This window comes from Zonotrichia albicollis, chromosome 7 (assembly GCF_047830755.1).
Source record: "Zonotrichia albicollis isolate bZonAlb1 chromosome 7, bZonAlb1.hap1, whole genome shotgun sequence".
NCBI lineage: Eukaryota > Metazoa > Chordata > Aves > Passeriformes > Passerellidae > Zonotrichia > Zonotrichia albicollis.
In genome coordinates, this window is record NC_133825.1 from 24,661,520 (window position 1) to 24,677,307 (window position 15,788).

General features: G+C 40.4%; 1 protein-coding gene across 2 annotated transcripts in view; it reads left to right on the forward strand.

The window, feature by feature from the left end:
• OGDHL (oxoglutarate dehydrogenase L) overlaps window positions 1-15,520 on the forward strand; it is a 49,553-nt gene extending 34,033 nt beyond the window's left edge. For both annotated transcript variants that reach the window (XM_074544704.1, XM_074544705.1), the window contains 7 exons: window positions 6,094-6,272; window positions 9,892-9,963; window positions 10,799-10,924; window positions 11,538-11,610; window positions 13,686-13,849; window positions 14,383-14,537; window positions 15,247-15,520. In XM_074544704.1, the coding sequence (XP_074400805.1) occupies window positions 6,094-6,272; window positions 9,892-9,963; window positions 10,799-10,924; window positions 11,538-11,610; window positions 13,686-13,849; window positions 14,383-14,537; window positions 15,247-15,370 (893 nt within the window). In that variant the 3' untranslated portion in view covers window positions 15,371-15,520. The remainder of the gene's footprint in view (window positions 1-6,093; window positions 6,273-9,891; window positions 9,964-10,798; window positions 10,925-11,537; window positions 11,611-13,685; window positions 13,850-14,382; window positions 14,538-15,246) is intronic.
• Window positions 15,521-15,788: the final 268 nt, after the last annotated feature.

Sequence of the window (15,788 nt, forward strand, 5' to 3'; positions counted from 1 at the left end):
AAAAAGCTGTGAAATGGTCATGTATGAAACAGGTATCAAAGCTCTTCCTCTCAGGTTCTGCCATCCTTAAACAAGCATCCCCACATTTTACAGTTTTGGGATTCAGTTAAAAGCATCCATCTGCTATTGTTGATCTTGGCAGTGCTGGAATGTGCACCTGATGCTTTCTTAAGAGGAACTGACAAGAAAACCAGAGACACTTTGTCATAGATATATAAAAAAAATCCATCCTGGCCTTATCTGAACTGCTATTCTGAATGTGCTATTTCAAGAAAAAAAATTCTTTTTAGTGATAGCATTAATCATAGTGAATTATTTTACCTTCAGCCACAGAGAATGGATAACCTTACTCTGACATGATGAGGGTGGCAAGAGGAATGTGGAGCACAAAACAAATACATCTAATAATTTATCAAAAGTGTTACTGATTCTATGGATAATAAAATATTGTGTGAAGGAAGAACTTGAAACATTGTAGTAGATAAAGGTAGTAGTTGATAGCTGCTTGTTTCTAAGTTCAGAAATATTTGGTTACTTAGTCATTTTTGCAATGCTACATATTGCCCATTGCTAATAATATTAAAATTAAAGTGGTATAAAGCTGTACAGTTGGAGCATGGGCTGAAGATCAGACTTTTTAGGTATTTTTGCTAGCTCTGTGGCAGAATTGGTGTGAACAGAATCACATTTTTTGTATTGTGTACATGTAATGGTGAACTCTAAATAGGAGAGTGCAAGCAAGGATGTGTATAAACAGGAGAAAAATAATTGGCATAGATAAAAGTCAAGAACTTAATTTCAGAGAATGATTGTTTCCAATTTCCTGTTGTTTCTCCGTGTCTTCTGGGGTTTCTTAATTTGAGCCTGTTTACACTGTTGCTGCAAAACTTGTGGGTAAGTGGGTCACAGGTTTCTGGATTTGGTTTTTTTATATTCCAAAACCATATCCAGACATTTGTCACTTCTTCACTTCACAAAAGAAGTGACAAATGTCTGGATATGGTTGAAATCTGATTTTGTTGAAAAAATAACACCTCAAAGGAAGCCTAGTGTTGATATGGTGTGAAGGCAATTCTATCCCAATTGCATTCTTTACAGAACTAACCAAGTGGGCTCTCTCTCTCTCTCCATCTCATCCTGCTCACTATTGCCCTTCCACCTTACCCAGCAAAAGATAGGTGAAAGTTGATTTAATAAAATTCATTGAATACAAGCAGTAGGGTAAAATAGGGTCTTGTTTGTATGCTGAAAACAAGAATACCATTTCTGTGCACTTCTGCTTCAGCAGATGAGGCGACAGGTTCTCCAAAACTAATAATATTGATACTTGTAATTTTCAAGAATTTAAATCCCTTATGTCTGAGATGCTTTCTAACAGTAACGGAGATTAAATTTGTACAAATAGTTGATAAGTGATGTGGCTTTTTGTGTGTTTGTTGGGTTGGGGTTTTTTCAAACTAAAAATGCCATGTTCTGTGTTGAAGTGATTTTATAATGAAGTTTTCTTTCTCTTGCTGGCTTTTGTTTATTGACCTTTCCCCACATGTTTACTGTTGTGTATTGCCTCCATAGAGAGACATTTTTGGGATAAGCAGCAGTGTGTGAACATGTCTCTTCTAGTTAAGACTCTGAGTCAAAGAAGAGCTATCAGATTTTATATTTATTTGGCTGGTAACATCACTGGGTCTCTTTTTTGATACATAGAAGAATAAGTGATGGCTTGCAGTTCATGGAATTGGTTCTTCAGGAGAACTAAAACCCCTGAACACTTTATTTTCTTTAACTGCTGTTTCCACTATCTAATTCTGTTAAAAGAAGCAGTTTAGAATTAGTGCACTGAAGTGTTTGGTGGCTGTAGGGAGAGTTGAGAGATAATAGAAAGGGGGAAAAATGGTGAAGAAGTGTTAGAAATTTGTTTATGACTGTGTTAACATGCAGCATCTCAGAAGCATTTTAGGTATTTCCTTAGTTTCTGTGAGGGAGAGCTAAATAAAAATGGATTAAACAGCCCAGCATGATATAACTACAGATTATTTCCTTGGCAGGTATATAAGCCAAGATCTGGTATCTGCTCAGAGCTGTGAGTTTTGCACCAAGTTATAGTCAAGGTATTTAGGAACACCTGGGGAGCCACTGCTCCATTAAAATGATACTCTGGCAAGACTCATTTCACTTAGAAAGAAAACAAAGTCAGTTGTAGTTCAGACAACTGCTTATGTTTTGCCTACAGGAAACTGTGGAGTGGGTGTAAGCTGGGCATTAAATCAGAGTACTTAACAATCTCTGATAATTTAGAGTATTTAACAACCTCTGATAATTTTGTTTGACATCCTATGTCTACTATTTTTAGTTATACCCAGATTATGATAATTTAGTCGTGCATCCACTTGCTTTGCTTATTTTTCCCTTGTACTGAAACTGAATATCTGGAAGTCTAAGTGATGGCTGTGAGAAGTCATGTAAGCAAAAGATGTTTGTCTGAACTTACTTGCTGATTAGGATAGAGGACAAAAACAAAAGTAAATTACAGATGCTCTATTCTAGCTCTTCAGCATTTTTTAAATACTTGAAAGGATTTCTTGTCTTTCTTTACAGCCCTCAGAATGACTTGTGTAGTGTTGAGTCTCTATCCAAGAGGTGGGGTCTTTGTCAGATTCAGTACTGCCTTTGAGAGATCTTGGGCTGGGGCATTCCATACTGGGACCTTTCAAGGCAAGGTAGGCTTGGAATTGTGTGTAGTTCAGGAAATTCCTGAACCATGAGACTTGAAGTACAGTTTTTTCAAGGGAAAAAGTCAAATTTTAAGCAAAAGATGAAAGGAAGAAGAGAGGTATTAATGTAATTTTTTTTTTTGCAGTATACTCCTAGGATGGAATATGTTGTATTACTGCTCAGTCAGAACAATGTATTTTTAAAGTAAGGGGTAACAAATAGAAATACCTGTCAGAAATTGTGTTAGTAACTAGGACAGACTTTAGTAATCAATGGCATCTGCATGGAGTTCTGAGAAGGCATCAGTCTCCCTGTTCAATAGAGTCAGCCACCAGATGGGTACTAACTTCACTTTGTCCTGAGCTGTGTTTGGATCTGTGAAGTGATGCATATCCCTGTGCTTAGAATTTCTGTTAAAGATAGCAAAAGTCTGTCTTTGAACCTTTCTTCGTTCTGGCATAAAAATCTTGTGCTGATAATCCCTTTTAACCATTAGTTAACATTCAAGCCCTAAGTCACTTTAAAATCATATTGAATTAAGTTATGGCTGTTGCCTTACTTACATTAATTGAAAACCAGCTATTCTTATGACAATCATCAAAGTGCTGTAGGGAAAAACACAGCACAGTATGCTGTGTAAGCTGCCACTTGGCTTGGCAACACTTCTTTCTGTGCCAGAGTGGCAGAAGAACAGTGAGGGAGCACAGCAGGCACTGGACTAATAGAAGCAAGCATTTCTGCTAGGTCTGTCATCTAGGGACCATAATGAACTCCAGCAATTGAAACATTAGCTTTGCAGCCTTAATCAAGTGTTGTGTATTTTTCTTCCCTCTGTCTCCTCGGTGCAGAAGTTTTCCAAACTGCTGTGCTGGTTCCTGGTTCCCTGTGCCCTGGTGTGCTCTGAGCCCTGAGCAGCTGCCTGCTGTTTGGAGCTGGCTGGTTGCTCTCCAACACCCTTTGGGTGTGCAGATTCCTTACCTGACATTCTTTGAAAGTTATTTCACTGCCTGGATTTGGATTTCCTCACAGCTTCAACCTGTTCTCTGTTTTTAGCTGTGTTAGAGTTAATCCTTTAAACCCACAATATTTGCACAGGATTTCAAAGAAATGCTCAGTTCTCATGAGGGACTTGAGTAGGAGCTTGCTCCCCTGCAGTTCATGTCCTATCTCGAGAATGGTGGAGACTTTCTGCTTCAGGTCACCTTCCCTGATCTTGGCTCTGATGCCCAAACAATTCCTTTTCAAGAGAACACCTCACCCTCTCTTGGGCTGTTTACCTTGCCTCTGTCTAGATCTCTCTCCACCAGGACTTTTTTTTTTTAATTTAGCAGTTCAGATCTTGTTCTTTAAGCAATTTTCTCCCCATGAAGGTAGTAGTAGTAATTCTTCACAGACTCCTTAATCTGTCAAGAGTTAAAGCTATTTCACTGCTACAATTATGATTGGAATAGTTTTAATTTAGTAACTCTCATTGTCATTTCCCTGGTGGAAAACTGAGTTCTGGTATACCAAAGATGTGTATACCACAGACAAATGTGCCATGAAATAGTAGTCTCAGCAACATTTTTCTCAAAATACTAATCAGAATGTATAGATTACCTTTGGATATGTTTTCCTAGACAATTTTATAGCTGTCAGAAAGCTTGCAAATGCTATCTGTGTTAAGATCACATTTTTTGATGCAGCTTCACCTAGAACATTTTTACCCTGTAGAGATTAGTGTGAAGTTGTCAACAAGATAGGAAATGAGAAATTATATTTCTTTTTCCATGTGAATATTAGAGGTGATCTTTCATACATGAGGTAGAATTATATGTGTGCTGGGACCAAATTTTAAGTATGCACTGAGCTCCACACTCTTTGAAAAGCACTGTTTGATTATTGATAACTCTTGAGTGGTCAAGACCTCAGTTTGTGCTTCTCTAAAAGCAAGATTACCCCACCCTTACAGAGAGCAGCATATGCACAGATAAGTCTTGAACATATTGCATATTTTCTCAACCATGTCACCCAATCAGTAGAAATGGTCTCTTAATGCTTGTGTAAAATTAGAATGGGATTCAAGCCTATCTAGGGAAATCTATTTTTCAGATACCTTTGGGAATATGATTGACGGAGTTGTGTAAATTTTTCCCTTGTTTTCATTGTGTTAAGAACCATGGAATTACACAAACAAGGAGGCCAGAGATGGAGGAAAGGCTGAAGGAATGGCTGTTCAGGCAGTCAGACCAAAGGCAAGGCCAGAAAAAGTCATTCTCTTTGGTAATGACCCATCATGGGCACTCACAGACAAAGGGCAGTCTGTCTGACTTTGCAGTCTTTTTTTGGCCTCTAAGGTATCAGTTGCCTTTTGGTGGGACCATGGGCATCTGCTGGAGTCATGGATGGACTGTTCAGAGATCAGTAGTCCAAAAGCCAAGTGACTCAAAGATTTCTTGCCATAGGGGTGGTAAATGAAAAACTGAGGTGGAATTACCAAGGAGTAGACTATGAAGACCCAAAAGTTAGTTGATCTACTGGGGTAAGCTTCAATGAGAGTACTCCCATATTGGAATTCTGTATTTGAAACCAGATCATTATATTCTGTGTAGAGCTTCAACATGAAATGTATCTGTTAATTACATATTTATTCTCTGTGTGTGTTGAATCAGTTTTGCCTCACTCAGAACCTCTACACCCAGAGCACTGATATATAGCTCTGCTTTTTACTGAGAGCTTTAAACTTTTTGGTTATAATCACTCCAAACTATAGGTGAAGAATCTGAGTACAGGTATTCATTCAGCACTCCAGGCTCTGCTATATCAAAGGGTCAAAGGAAAATACAGAGATCAAATACTTTAACACTGAAGCAGAAACCTAGAGGTCCTTAGCCCTGCCTCAGAAAGGATTTTTTTAATCCAAGTCCCAGATGTGTTTGCCATGCAGCTGTTATATTCACATTTTTAGGAAGATCTGAAGACTAGGATCATGTCTGTAGAATGAAAATTGATGTCACCAGTAATTGTCTTTCTTTCTCTCAAATGCAGATGATAATGTATGGAAATATTACAATTAATAAATAAGTCTTTAACTGGGCTGTAGGTGCATTTTTACAGGAGAAGATAGTAGTGAGCTTTTAGGGAAACATATTAAAATTGGAGAGGAGGGAGGGGGTTTAATTTCTTTAAAAACTCCTGTGCCATTGAAGTGTTTGAGGAAAAGCTTGAAGGATTGAAGTCAGGCTTGGAGAAGCTACTGTTGAAAACTGCATTATTTAGAATGGGGCCCCAAAAATCCGTTTCATGCTGTAATTTTGGGTTTGTTATATTTTTAGCGAGGAATGAACAGAATTTTCAGGAAATCTGTTGATTTTCCATTTCTCCCGCCTGTTTGCTTGTCAGGTTTTGAGCTTGGCTTTGCTATGGCGAGTCCCAACGCGCTGGTGTGCTGGGAGGCCCAGTTTGGGGACTTCCACAACACGGCCCAGTGCATCATCGACCAGTTCATCAGCTCCGGCCAGGCCAAGTGGGTTCGGCACAACGGGATCGTGCTGCTGCTGCCGCACGGCATGGAGGGAATGGTGAGCGCGGGCCCAGGGGAGGGCTGGCTGTGCTGCCCTCGCTGCAGCTGGAAAAGACAACGGGGATGGAGATCCCAGGGGGGAAGGCACTGTTAGGCATGTGGGGCTGCCTCAGTGCTATAAGAATTCAGATAGATTGACTGGTGAAAACCAGAAAACTCTGAGAGATATTTCTGAGCTCTTAGCTTTGTGTCCTTGTTAGTGGCATGTACCACTTCCCCCATTTTTTTTTCCTTTTTTTTCTCTCTTCTTTGGTAACTTTCCCATAGACACTGCCTTCTTTCCCCAGAAAGCTGTGTTCTCAGTGTACAATAAGAAAAAAATCATGTCTGAGAGTGCTTGCTTGGTTTTGTTTTGCATAAAGTATATTTCTGTAAACTTTGCACTAAATTCTCTTGCTATGAAATGATATAAAACAACTTTAAAATGTCTTAAAAAATCATTGACCTTGGTCAATTTTGATATAATAAGAAATCTTCATCTTTCTGGAAAGGAAGATATTTCTACTAGCTGTTGACTCTCTTCTTTGGGGGCTAGTAGGAGGAACTAGGCAATGTCTTAGAGAGAAAGGGTGTGGGCACACCCTGTGTATAAAGCTACATGAAGTTCATATCAGCAGCAGAATTGTTCTTCAAATATTTTAAATTCTTTTTAAGTTTACATGAGCATCATGTCAGGCAAGGTTAATTTTCTCCTTTTCAAATACATTAGCCTTTGTGAATTGTTGCATGTATGTTTCTAGTTTCCTATTTAAAAATGCATAGTATGTGCCACAGTGGCAATCTCCATCTGTTTAAATGCTTTAGACCTTTTCACCACAAACTGTGTCATTTCTATTCTCACAAACAATTTCGTTTATTTCCATTCAATTATGATCCTGTCCTGATACACTGGGGTGCATTCATATCTTATGAATGGTTTTCCACATCCATTGTGCCTAAAGAATAATGGGTCTGATGCTGTTCACAAGCGTTTTGATAAATTAATTTTTTTAACTGTATCCTGAGGGGACAACCTGAATGAGCCCTCAGCAGGAGGTGTGGTCCTCTGCAGGGAAGCACTCAGCTTAAGGGGCTGGTTCTCTGCTACTTAGAATACATTTAATCTTTTTTTTCCCATAGCCACTTGGCAGAGATGGTTTGCACAGGTCTTCTGAAACATGCTTATTTTGCTACTAGTGTCAGCTGCTTTTGGAATATTTCAGAATCCCACCAGGCTGCTGAAATCTTTTTCTCTTCCCAGAGGACCTTTTCATTACAGGAGGACTAGTCTGTATAACTACAGTGTTGGGGACAAGATGATTTGGGGAAGGATTCTTAATGGGATATGGATCCCTTCACCTCTAGGTCACGCATTCACAGGCAAGTTGGCTGTGATTGAAAGACTCTGCAGCCCAAGGGCTCCTTGGGGACTCCTCTGAAAGTAGCTAATGGATTCAGTATAGGTCTCACTGGATAGGTGGTCACAGCAGAGATAAACCCTACCCCATCCCACGCAGTAGTTGCTGGCAGTCTGATTGGTGGTGTCAGCACAGAAACCGAAGATGGATGTGAACATTGAGGCTCTGGACTGAGGTTGTTGCTGGGGCAGTGTGTGAGTGATGGGAAAGCCTCACCTGCCTCTCCTGTAATTGTTTGCTGGTAACATCTCTGTTCCCAATGTACTGACTGCAGTGTGCCTGTGCAGCACTGGGTTTTGTGCTGTGTGTGCCATGCTTAGTGCAGGATTTGATTTGCAGCAAACAGATGTGAACAGCAGAGGTGCTACAATAAACTGGGCTGCTACTGTGCACCACAGTTTTGTGCAGCTTTGCTCCTTGCTCTCAAGTCCTTTCCTGTCTGTGACCAGATTATTTGGCACCTCAAAAGTGGAGGCAGAATTCTAAGGAGCAGTGATACAAGGCACAGTTCTAGGCTGTTTGTGTTATACCTTTGTTGCCAACAGAATGTTTTTTTCCTTTGAATTCCCTTAGTCCATGAAGCAGACTGAATCATGGAGTCATAGAATGGTTTTTGTTGGAAAAGACTGTAAAGACCGTGTAGTTCAAACCTGTTCACTATGGCAGGGAGACTTTCACTAGACCAGAGACTGCTCAAAGCCTCATCCAGGCTGGCCCTGAACGCTTCCAGGGACAGGGTATCCACAGGTTGCTCTGAGCAGCCTGTGCCAGTGCCTCACCATCTTCACAGCAAAGATTTTCTTCCTTGTATCAAACCTATGCTTGCTCTTTTGCAGCCTAAAGCCATTCACCCTTGTCCTATTGCTACCTGACCTTGTAAAAAGTAGCTCTCCAGCTTTATTGTAGGTCCCCTTTAGGCACTGTGAGGGACTGTAAAATATTTCCCTGGAACCATTTCTTCCCCAGGCTGAACCATCCTCACTCTCTCAGCCTACCTTCATAGGAGAGGTGCTCCAGCCCTTGGATCACCTTTGAGTCCCTCCTATGGATCTGGAATCCTGCACTTGGAATTAGGAAGGAGGATGTGTTCAGTCAAGGGGGACCACCAGTTGTCATAGTAATGACTGATTTTGGAGTTAATGAATTAAGATTTCAATAGAGGAAGTTACTATGAGAGATAGCTATAAAAAAAAAAGAAATCTCTTTATGAACACTATTAACTTAGGAGACACAGAGAGAGTTAAGAGGTGTAATAGTTTGTCTTTGGGTTAAAATACTTAACAGCTGTGTGAAATGAAAACCCTTCCTAAGGGCACCTGTCACTTGAACAAGCCAAGGCTGTCAGAAATAGCAATACATAAAACAGCACATTGCATTCTCACACTCCTCACAGCTTTCTCTTATCCTTTATAAACAGGGACATGAAAAGGAAAAATAACAGGTTCTGCGACATTCCTTATTTCTGATAATTTCTGTGGCCAGCATCCATGTTTTGGTTAATGTAAAATGGAGCTAACAGCATTTGTGCAATTCAAGTAATTGCCATGGGTACTGCTAGTGAGACAGTGGATGGGAGTGTTCAGTAATGACAGAACATAAAATATCTCCTGAGGAGGCAGAAATTAATCATAGGTTAGTCTAGTAGATAATGCGTGTGTGTATTTTGATCCATTTTAGCTAAAGCATTCATCTCAGTATTTGGCCCTGTACAGAACAGTGAACAATAGTAGGACAGATCCTGTGCCTGCTTTTGTTGCTAATACAGCAAAAGTGGTCAGCAATTAACTTTGTGTTTGCTCCTGTTCAGCATACACGAAGAGTGAGTCACTGCAGTTCTCTGAGGCACACAGTGCTTCTCTTCCTGACATTCCTCGTGCTTCTGTTTGCTCTGCATTAGCAGGGTGATTGCTGTGCCCACATGGGCCCACTGCCTTTCCAGTGGTCTTCATTGTGCAGCTAGTCTGAGGGTAGAAATCACTTGCAGCTGTCAGAAACAGCTGGAAATACAAGTGAAACCCAAACTCCTCTGAAAGGAGAAGATGAGGAATTCTGTCCTGTGGTGTGTCCTGTCTCCCACTGCTGTTGTTGATGCCTTTGGCTGGGGGGCAGGTGTGCAGCTGGTGCAGAGGGGACAGGAGGTACTCATGCAGTGAGTGATCTAGATTGATGTCTAACTGCTCGTTTGGCTCTTTAACATGTTTTAAATGACACTTTTACCAGGGTCCAGAGCATTCATCAGCCAGGCCTGAGAGGTTTCTGCAGATGAGCAATGATGATTCTGATGCCTATCCAGTAAGTAGCTTTGTCCTTTTCTTGCTTTTCACATGCCAGAGATTTTCTGTTAGTAGTATCCTTTTTGCTAGGTATGGCAGGTTAGGATTTAGCTTCAAGTCTCGGTGTAACTTTAACTTGATCCCAGTAAAGGTAATGGAAGTCTGCAGCATTGCTGCTCATTACAAAGCTGAGGTCACATACAGTTAATCTCTGGCAGCATGATCTTTTTATGGCTGTTCCTCAGGGCCCAGTGATCCCACTTGTTTATACTGCTGTGTGTACTGCAAATAGGTGTCTCCAGCCAATTTCTAAAGGAGGTCAAGTGAGACTAGCCTGGCTCTTTGCAATGGAGCTGAATTGTGCTGCTAGGAACACAAAAATAAGCAACTTCTAATTTTGATTGGGCTAAGACTTTCACAGATTGGCTGTTCACTTCTACAGATAAAGTACACAGCTCTACAAGATGGGAAAGAGAGTGAAAACCAACTGTACACTGAAAAAATGAATTACAGTTTAACGTTCTTTCAAAGCAGTTCTATTTTGTTTCTTCCACCTGCTGATATCTTAGTCCTCCTCAGTCTTCCATCTTTTCTTAATTAATGGAAAGACTTCCCATCTTTTCTTAATTAATGGAAACTTTCCATGTTTATTTGCATAAATTTTTGAGAAGAAATAGAAACAGAAACAATGCTTTGTAGAGATGGTTCCCTAACCAATAAAACAATCTCAGCTGAGAGCTGCTAAATAAAATTTTCAAGGAAAGAAGTTTGAGAGTCAGAAATAGAAGGATGGTTTTCAAGCCTTTTATCTGATCTTTCAGACATTTTTCTAATGCCTTTAATGTTTCTCTCAGGAGTTCACTGAGCATTTTGAAGTTTCCCAGCTGTATGACTGCAACTGGATTGTGGTGAATTGTTCCACTCCAGCCAATTACTTCCATGTCCTCCGAAGGCAAATCTTGCTGCCATTCAGAAAGCCGGTAAGGTTACCTGAATGAACTTGATTATTCCAGCTAAATTAGCCATCAGACAAGGAGTGGCCTTTGCATATGACACACTGCTGAAAAGAATGAGGATTTCTGGTGAAAAACCTTAACTGAACACAGGTTGAAGTTGCCAGTTTGATGGAAAGAAGCTCAGCTCTGATTTACTATGGCTCTAAAACTTGATTTTCAGCTTTGCTTCCATCTGGCTATGCAGATCTTCAGATGAGCTTGTCGAGATATTAGTGATGTAGCTTACAGGTTGCAGAACTATCATCTGCATGTCTAATTGCTGGAACTTCAAAGACCCAAGATACAACTGTTAAATGTTTTACTGGTTCATAGCCTGTGATTTGATTTTCTTGTCAGAAAAAACATAACCAGTGAGTTTTGAGAACCTGTAAAAGGAGTAGGCTACCTAAATCTTCTGAATAATTTTGAAACTTTCATGGCTTTTAAAACAGGAAAAAAATTACTGTGTTTGCTGTTCATACTAATTTATTCTATATAATATTCAGTTTGTGGGTTTTGTGTGCACAGTGTTACAAATGTTGCATGTGTAATGAAGATAAAGCAGCTCCTGAGTCTTGGAAAAATTTCTGTCTTACAGCTGATTGTTTTGACACCCAAGTCACTGCTGAGGCATCCAGAAGCTAAATCCAGTTTTGATGAAATGGTATCTGGTATGTCACCTCAAAGTATTGTGGGGAAATAATTAGCTATACCAAGTTGCATGTCAGACTCTGAATCTGCTCTGCAGAGTTTGTCTTCTCTTTTGGCATAATTTCTGTGGAGCTGCCATAGTGAGAGCGAGCAGGGACTTCTGCTGAAAACTTTGCTTTCACATATAGGTCTTTCACATATAGGTTCTTAATTTTTACAGGTTTATCTTGTAACCTTAACCCTTAAACTTAATGGTAAGTGCATTCCCATCTCTGCAGGGAGTTTCCCCTCAAGAGGCTACTATGCCCCTCTGCCCTTTTTTTGTTCATTTAAATATGTAATTGTTCTTTGTATGGCCCATGCCTCCTGCCCCCATGACTGAGGGATAGGTTGTAATTACACTGGGCCCATTTGGAAGAATAACGTGCCCAGTTCTTGTTACAGTGCTTGGTTTGGGGCTGCTGTGTCACACCAGTGATCTAAAGTGAGATCAGTGAGTTCAGAGCTGTTGTTGGCATGCCATCAGCACCAAGAGACACACAGTGACTGGAAGGGGAATATCAAACACTGCAATGGTTTTGTCCTGCCTTGCATTGGTTAGTCTGTGTTGGAGTGGCATCAGGAAATGCAGTGACATGTAATGAGTGAGGGATTAAAGTGACTCTTCAGAGTGAGAATGTGGGCATAGGTGTGCTGGTCTATCTCCATTCCAGTGAGGGTCTTGACTACTGTCAGAAGAGAGCAACTGCTCAGTTTTTTAAAAGCTACTTACACTGTATAAGTGTGCTTAAATATTGTATTATTTTATTTTTGTAAGTGTGTAAAATCTGCTTCTCAAGCAAAGGCATTTGCTGGTTTTATTACTGTTTAAAAGCTCTGTAGAATGGGTCAGATTAGAAATTCTGTAGCCTTTGGCATTTGTCACTTTGTCTTGGGAGTCCCCTCTACTTCAGGCTAACCTCAGTAGTGGCCAAACTCCAAATTAACATTGAATTTTGGCATACTTTCATGTTTCTGCTGAAGAGGACAGCAGGTAATAAAGTGTTTCTGACTCTCAGCTAACCCTTTTTGCTCTGCTTTTAATAGAAGGCTGAGAGAGAAGAAGATTGACTCCAGCTGACCCAATGAAGCACAGATTCAGTCTTTTTTAATGATGAATTCTGCTGTTCAGTGGGACAGGATAATTCTGATATAAATCAGTTCTTCTTTGATATGTTTGTGCTGTTGCTTTTCGTCCCCAAGATAAATGATTCAAACAGGAGCTTATTCTCCTGCTAAGGGGGTGTGCTGATTCAGAATAGGAGGTTGAGCTGCTGTCTGCTACCCTGCAGTTGTTTAATGTGGAAATAGTTCTACTCAATCATATAGGAGAGCAAAGAAAAAGATCTTTTAGACCATCAAGTCCCTCTTCCAGTATCCCAAGCAAATTGTACTCCTGGGAGGTGATAGCAGTGAAGATAAGCATCTGAAATGGTACTTGTACATTAGCATTTATACATATGGCTCAGCTCTGTGCTAATTCTTGCTTTGGCTATTGCTGTTTTAACTCTCAACAGAAGTTTAAATCAAATATACAGCAGTAATGTGTGTGCTTGGGTAAATATTTCTGTAGTTGCCAGATTTAGTTGCATTACGGATATGTGTTTTGTTTTTATAGAATATTCTGAAATTTGTAAAGCTGTATGAATGTTACATGGTTAAGATAAACTTGGGAAGAAGAAAGAGAATAGTTCAGGTGATTCTCTGGATAAAAACCCAAACTGGAAGCAAAGTTGAGCTGCCCAATCAATTTAAAATTAAAGATGTAATGCACAGCACACAGCTGAAAAACAGTCTGCTGTTGATATGATTCTGTCTATTGAGCGTAGTGAAAGACTGGATTATTGGAAATCCTCCAACTTCTTGAAACAGAACTGCTGAAAGTCACTTTAGCCATGTTATTAGTGTGAAAAGTAGGACCAGAGAGGCAGGAGAACCCTTCAATCACTGCAACCTGCTGCTTGCTCAGTAAAGGACTAAAGGGCTGTTTCCTGGGCTGCTTAACTGAAATGTCAGGTCCACTGAGGGCACTTTTTCTAATTTGTGCTCCAACTAGGTACCAGTTTCCAACGTGTGATTCCTGAGAATGGGCCAGCAGCTGAGGAACCACATGAGGTCAAGCGCGTGATTCTCTGCACAGGAAAAGTCTACTATGACCTTGTGAAAGAGAGAAAGAACCAAGACCTGGAGAAACAAGTAGCTATAACCAGACTTGAACAGGTGAGCTTCCTGATCTTCAGAAGACAGGATGGTGGGGGTTCCTATGCTCTCTCCTAGAATGGATGGTGACAGCATTTTTCTAGCACTTAGCATCTTACAAGACATATTCTAATCCTTTGTGGCCTTGTGGAGAAGGAACACATCAACAGCATACTGGACAATGAGATCCAGAAAACTTGATCACTTTGTTATGTTGTTCTGGAAGAGTTAAGATTACAATATAATAGCACCTTAAATTTGAATATGCAGTCTCCTAGCATTAAATGTTGTGAATAGTGCCCTTTGAAGTTATGTTATCATTCATTGATTAAGGGCATGCTGCAGATACTTCACTAAAAAAGCCATAGGAGTGCAGGTGGTCTGGACTGCAATCACTTCTGTTCATACTAACACAACTATAAAATACTTGTGTACTCATCTCTGAGCATTAAATCAATTAGAGAAACATGACTCACTCTCCATGGAAAAGTAATGACTCACCATGGGCTAATACCACATAAGAGAAAGCCTTGATAATAACCCTCCTTTTCCAGATCTCACCATTCCCCTTTGACTTGCTGAAAGAAGAGCTTGAGAAGTATCCAACTGCTGATCTGGTCTGGTGTCAGGAGGAGCACAAAAACAGCGGCTATTACGATTACGTCAGACCTCGTTTCCGCACTATTGTCAACCGCACTCGACCCATCTGGTATGAGACTTTAAACAACTGCTCTGTCTCCTGGGCTGATGCGTTTGCTTTTAAATTTGGTTGGGATTGTTTTCAGGTATTTATGGGTAAGTCAGCTTCTTCACAAATCAAAACCTCTGAGTCTGAGTTCTTGGGTGAAGAAGGGAAAAATGTAGACAATTATTTCTCAAATATAAGATGCACATATAGCTCCTCCTTGTAGATCTAAAAGAAGATCAGTAACTAGATCTGTATTTATTGCTACTTAGCCCAGCACTCAGCTCTCTTTTGTCTAAGATTCTGTCATTTTAAGAATTTCATTCCAGATATTAGGTTTCTGCAGGAAACAGCTGTTGTGAGCTCAGTTCAGGCACTTCTGCATTTATTTTAGATGATTGACTCTCAGATCTGCCCATGCAGCTGTCAAAGGAATGTGAGTCTTCATTGCTAAAAGCAAGTTACCTAGTTATGAGACAGTGTACCTGGCTGCCCTGGGAGGGATGGGGAGAAGACACAGCTTAACAATGGTGGGAGGAAAGAGAGGGAAGCAGACCAGAAGGTGTTACTTGGTACAACTTAGATTGATTTTTATTTAAGAAAGATTGATGACTAAATATTCAAACCTGGCAAGCTGACTTGAATGCATGAAATAGCATGTTCTCATGCTTGTTATTGTCAAAATAGTGTCTCTTCTCACCTCATTGTCTGCCCAATTCTTTTTGTCGTGAAGGTATGTTGGCCGAGAACCTGCTGCTGCAGCTGCCACAGGCAACAAGAACACTCATCTGGTGTCACTCAGAAGGTTCTTGGATACAGCTTTCAACCTGGAGGCCTTTGAGGGAAAGACATTCTAACTGCAGGGCCCCCACCTGTCTCTGACTGCAGGGGACATCCAGTCTGGATGTCTGGTAGTCTCTCAAAACATTGCATCCAAAAGGAAAGTGGGGAGAATACTGGAAAACATGTATTTTTTGCTTTACCAAATAAAAGGATCCTGCAGCTGATTTCATTACTCTGTACCTTGCTTCCCAGTTTATAAGGAAAAAAAATTCCAGCTTACCTTCCACTATTTTTGTCACTTGTCTATTTCAACTGGGACCTCTTTGACGCAAGAAGCTTCTCCTATCCCAGAATGCAATGTGTGCTTGGTGAGGCTCATCTCTCAGTCTGTGGGCACTGTCTAATTGCTGTAAGTAAGTAGAGTAGGCGTGGACAGCACCATAGTTATGCACACAAGAGTCATTACCACAAGGAAAAGAAATTACTTATTTC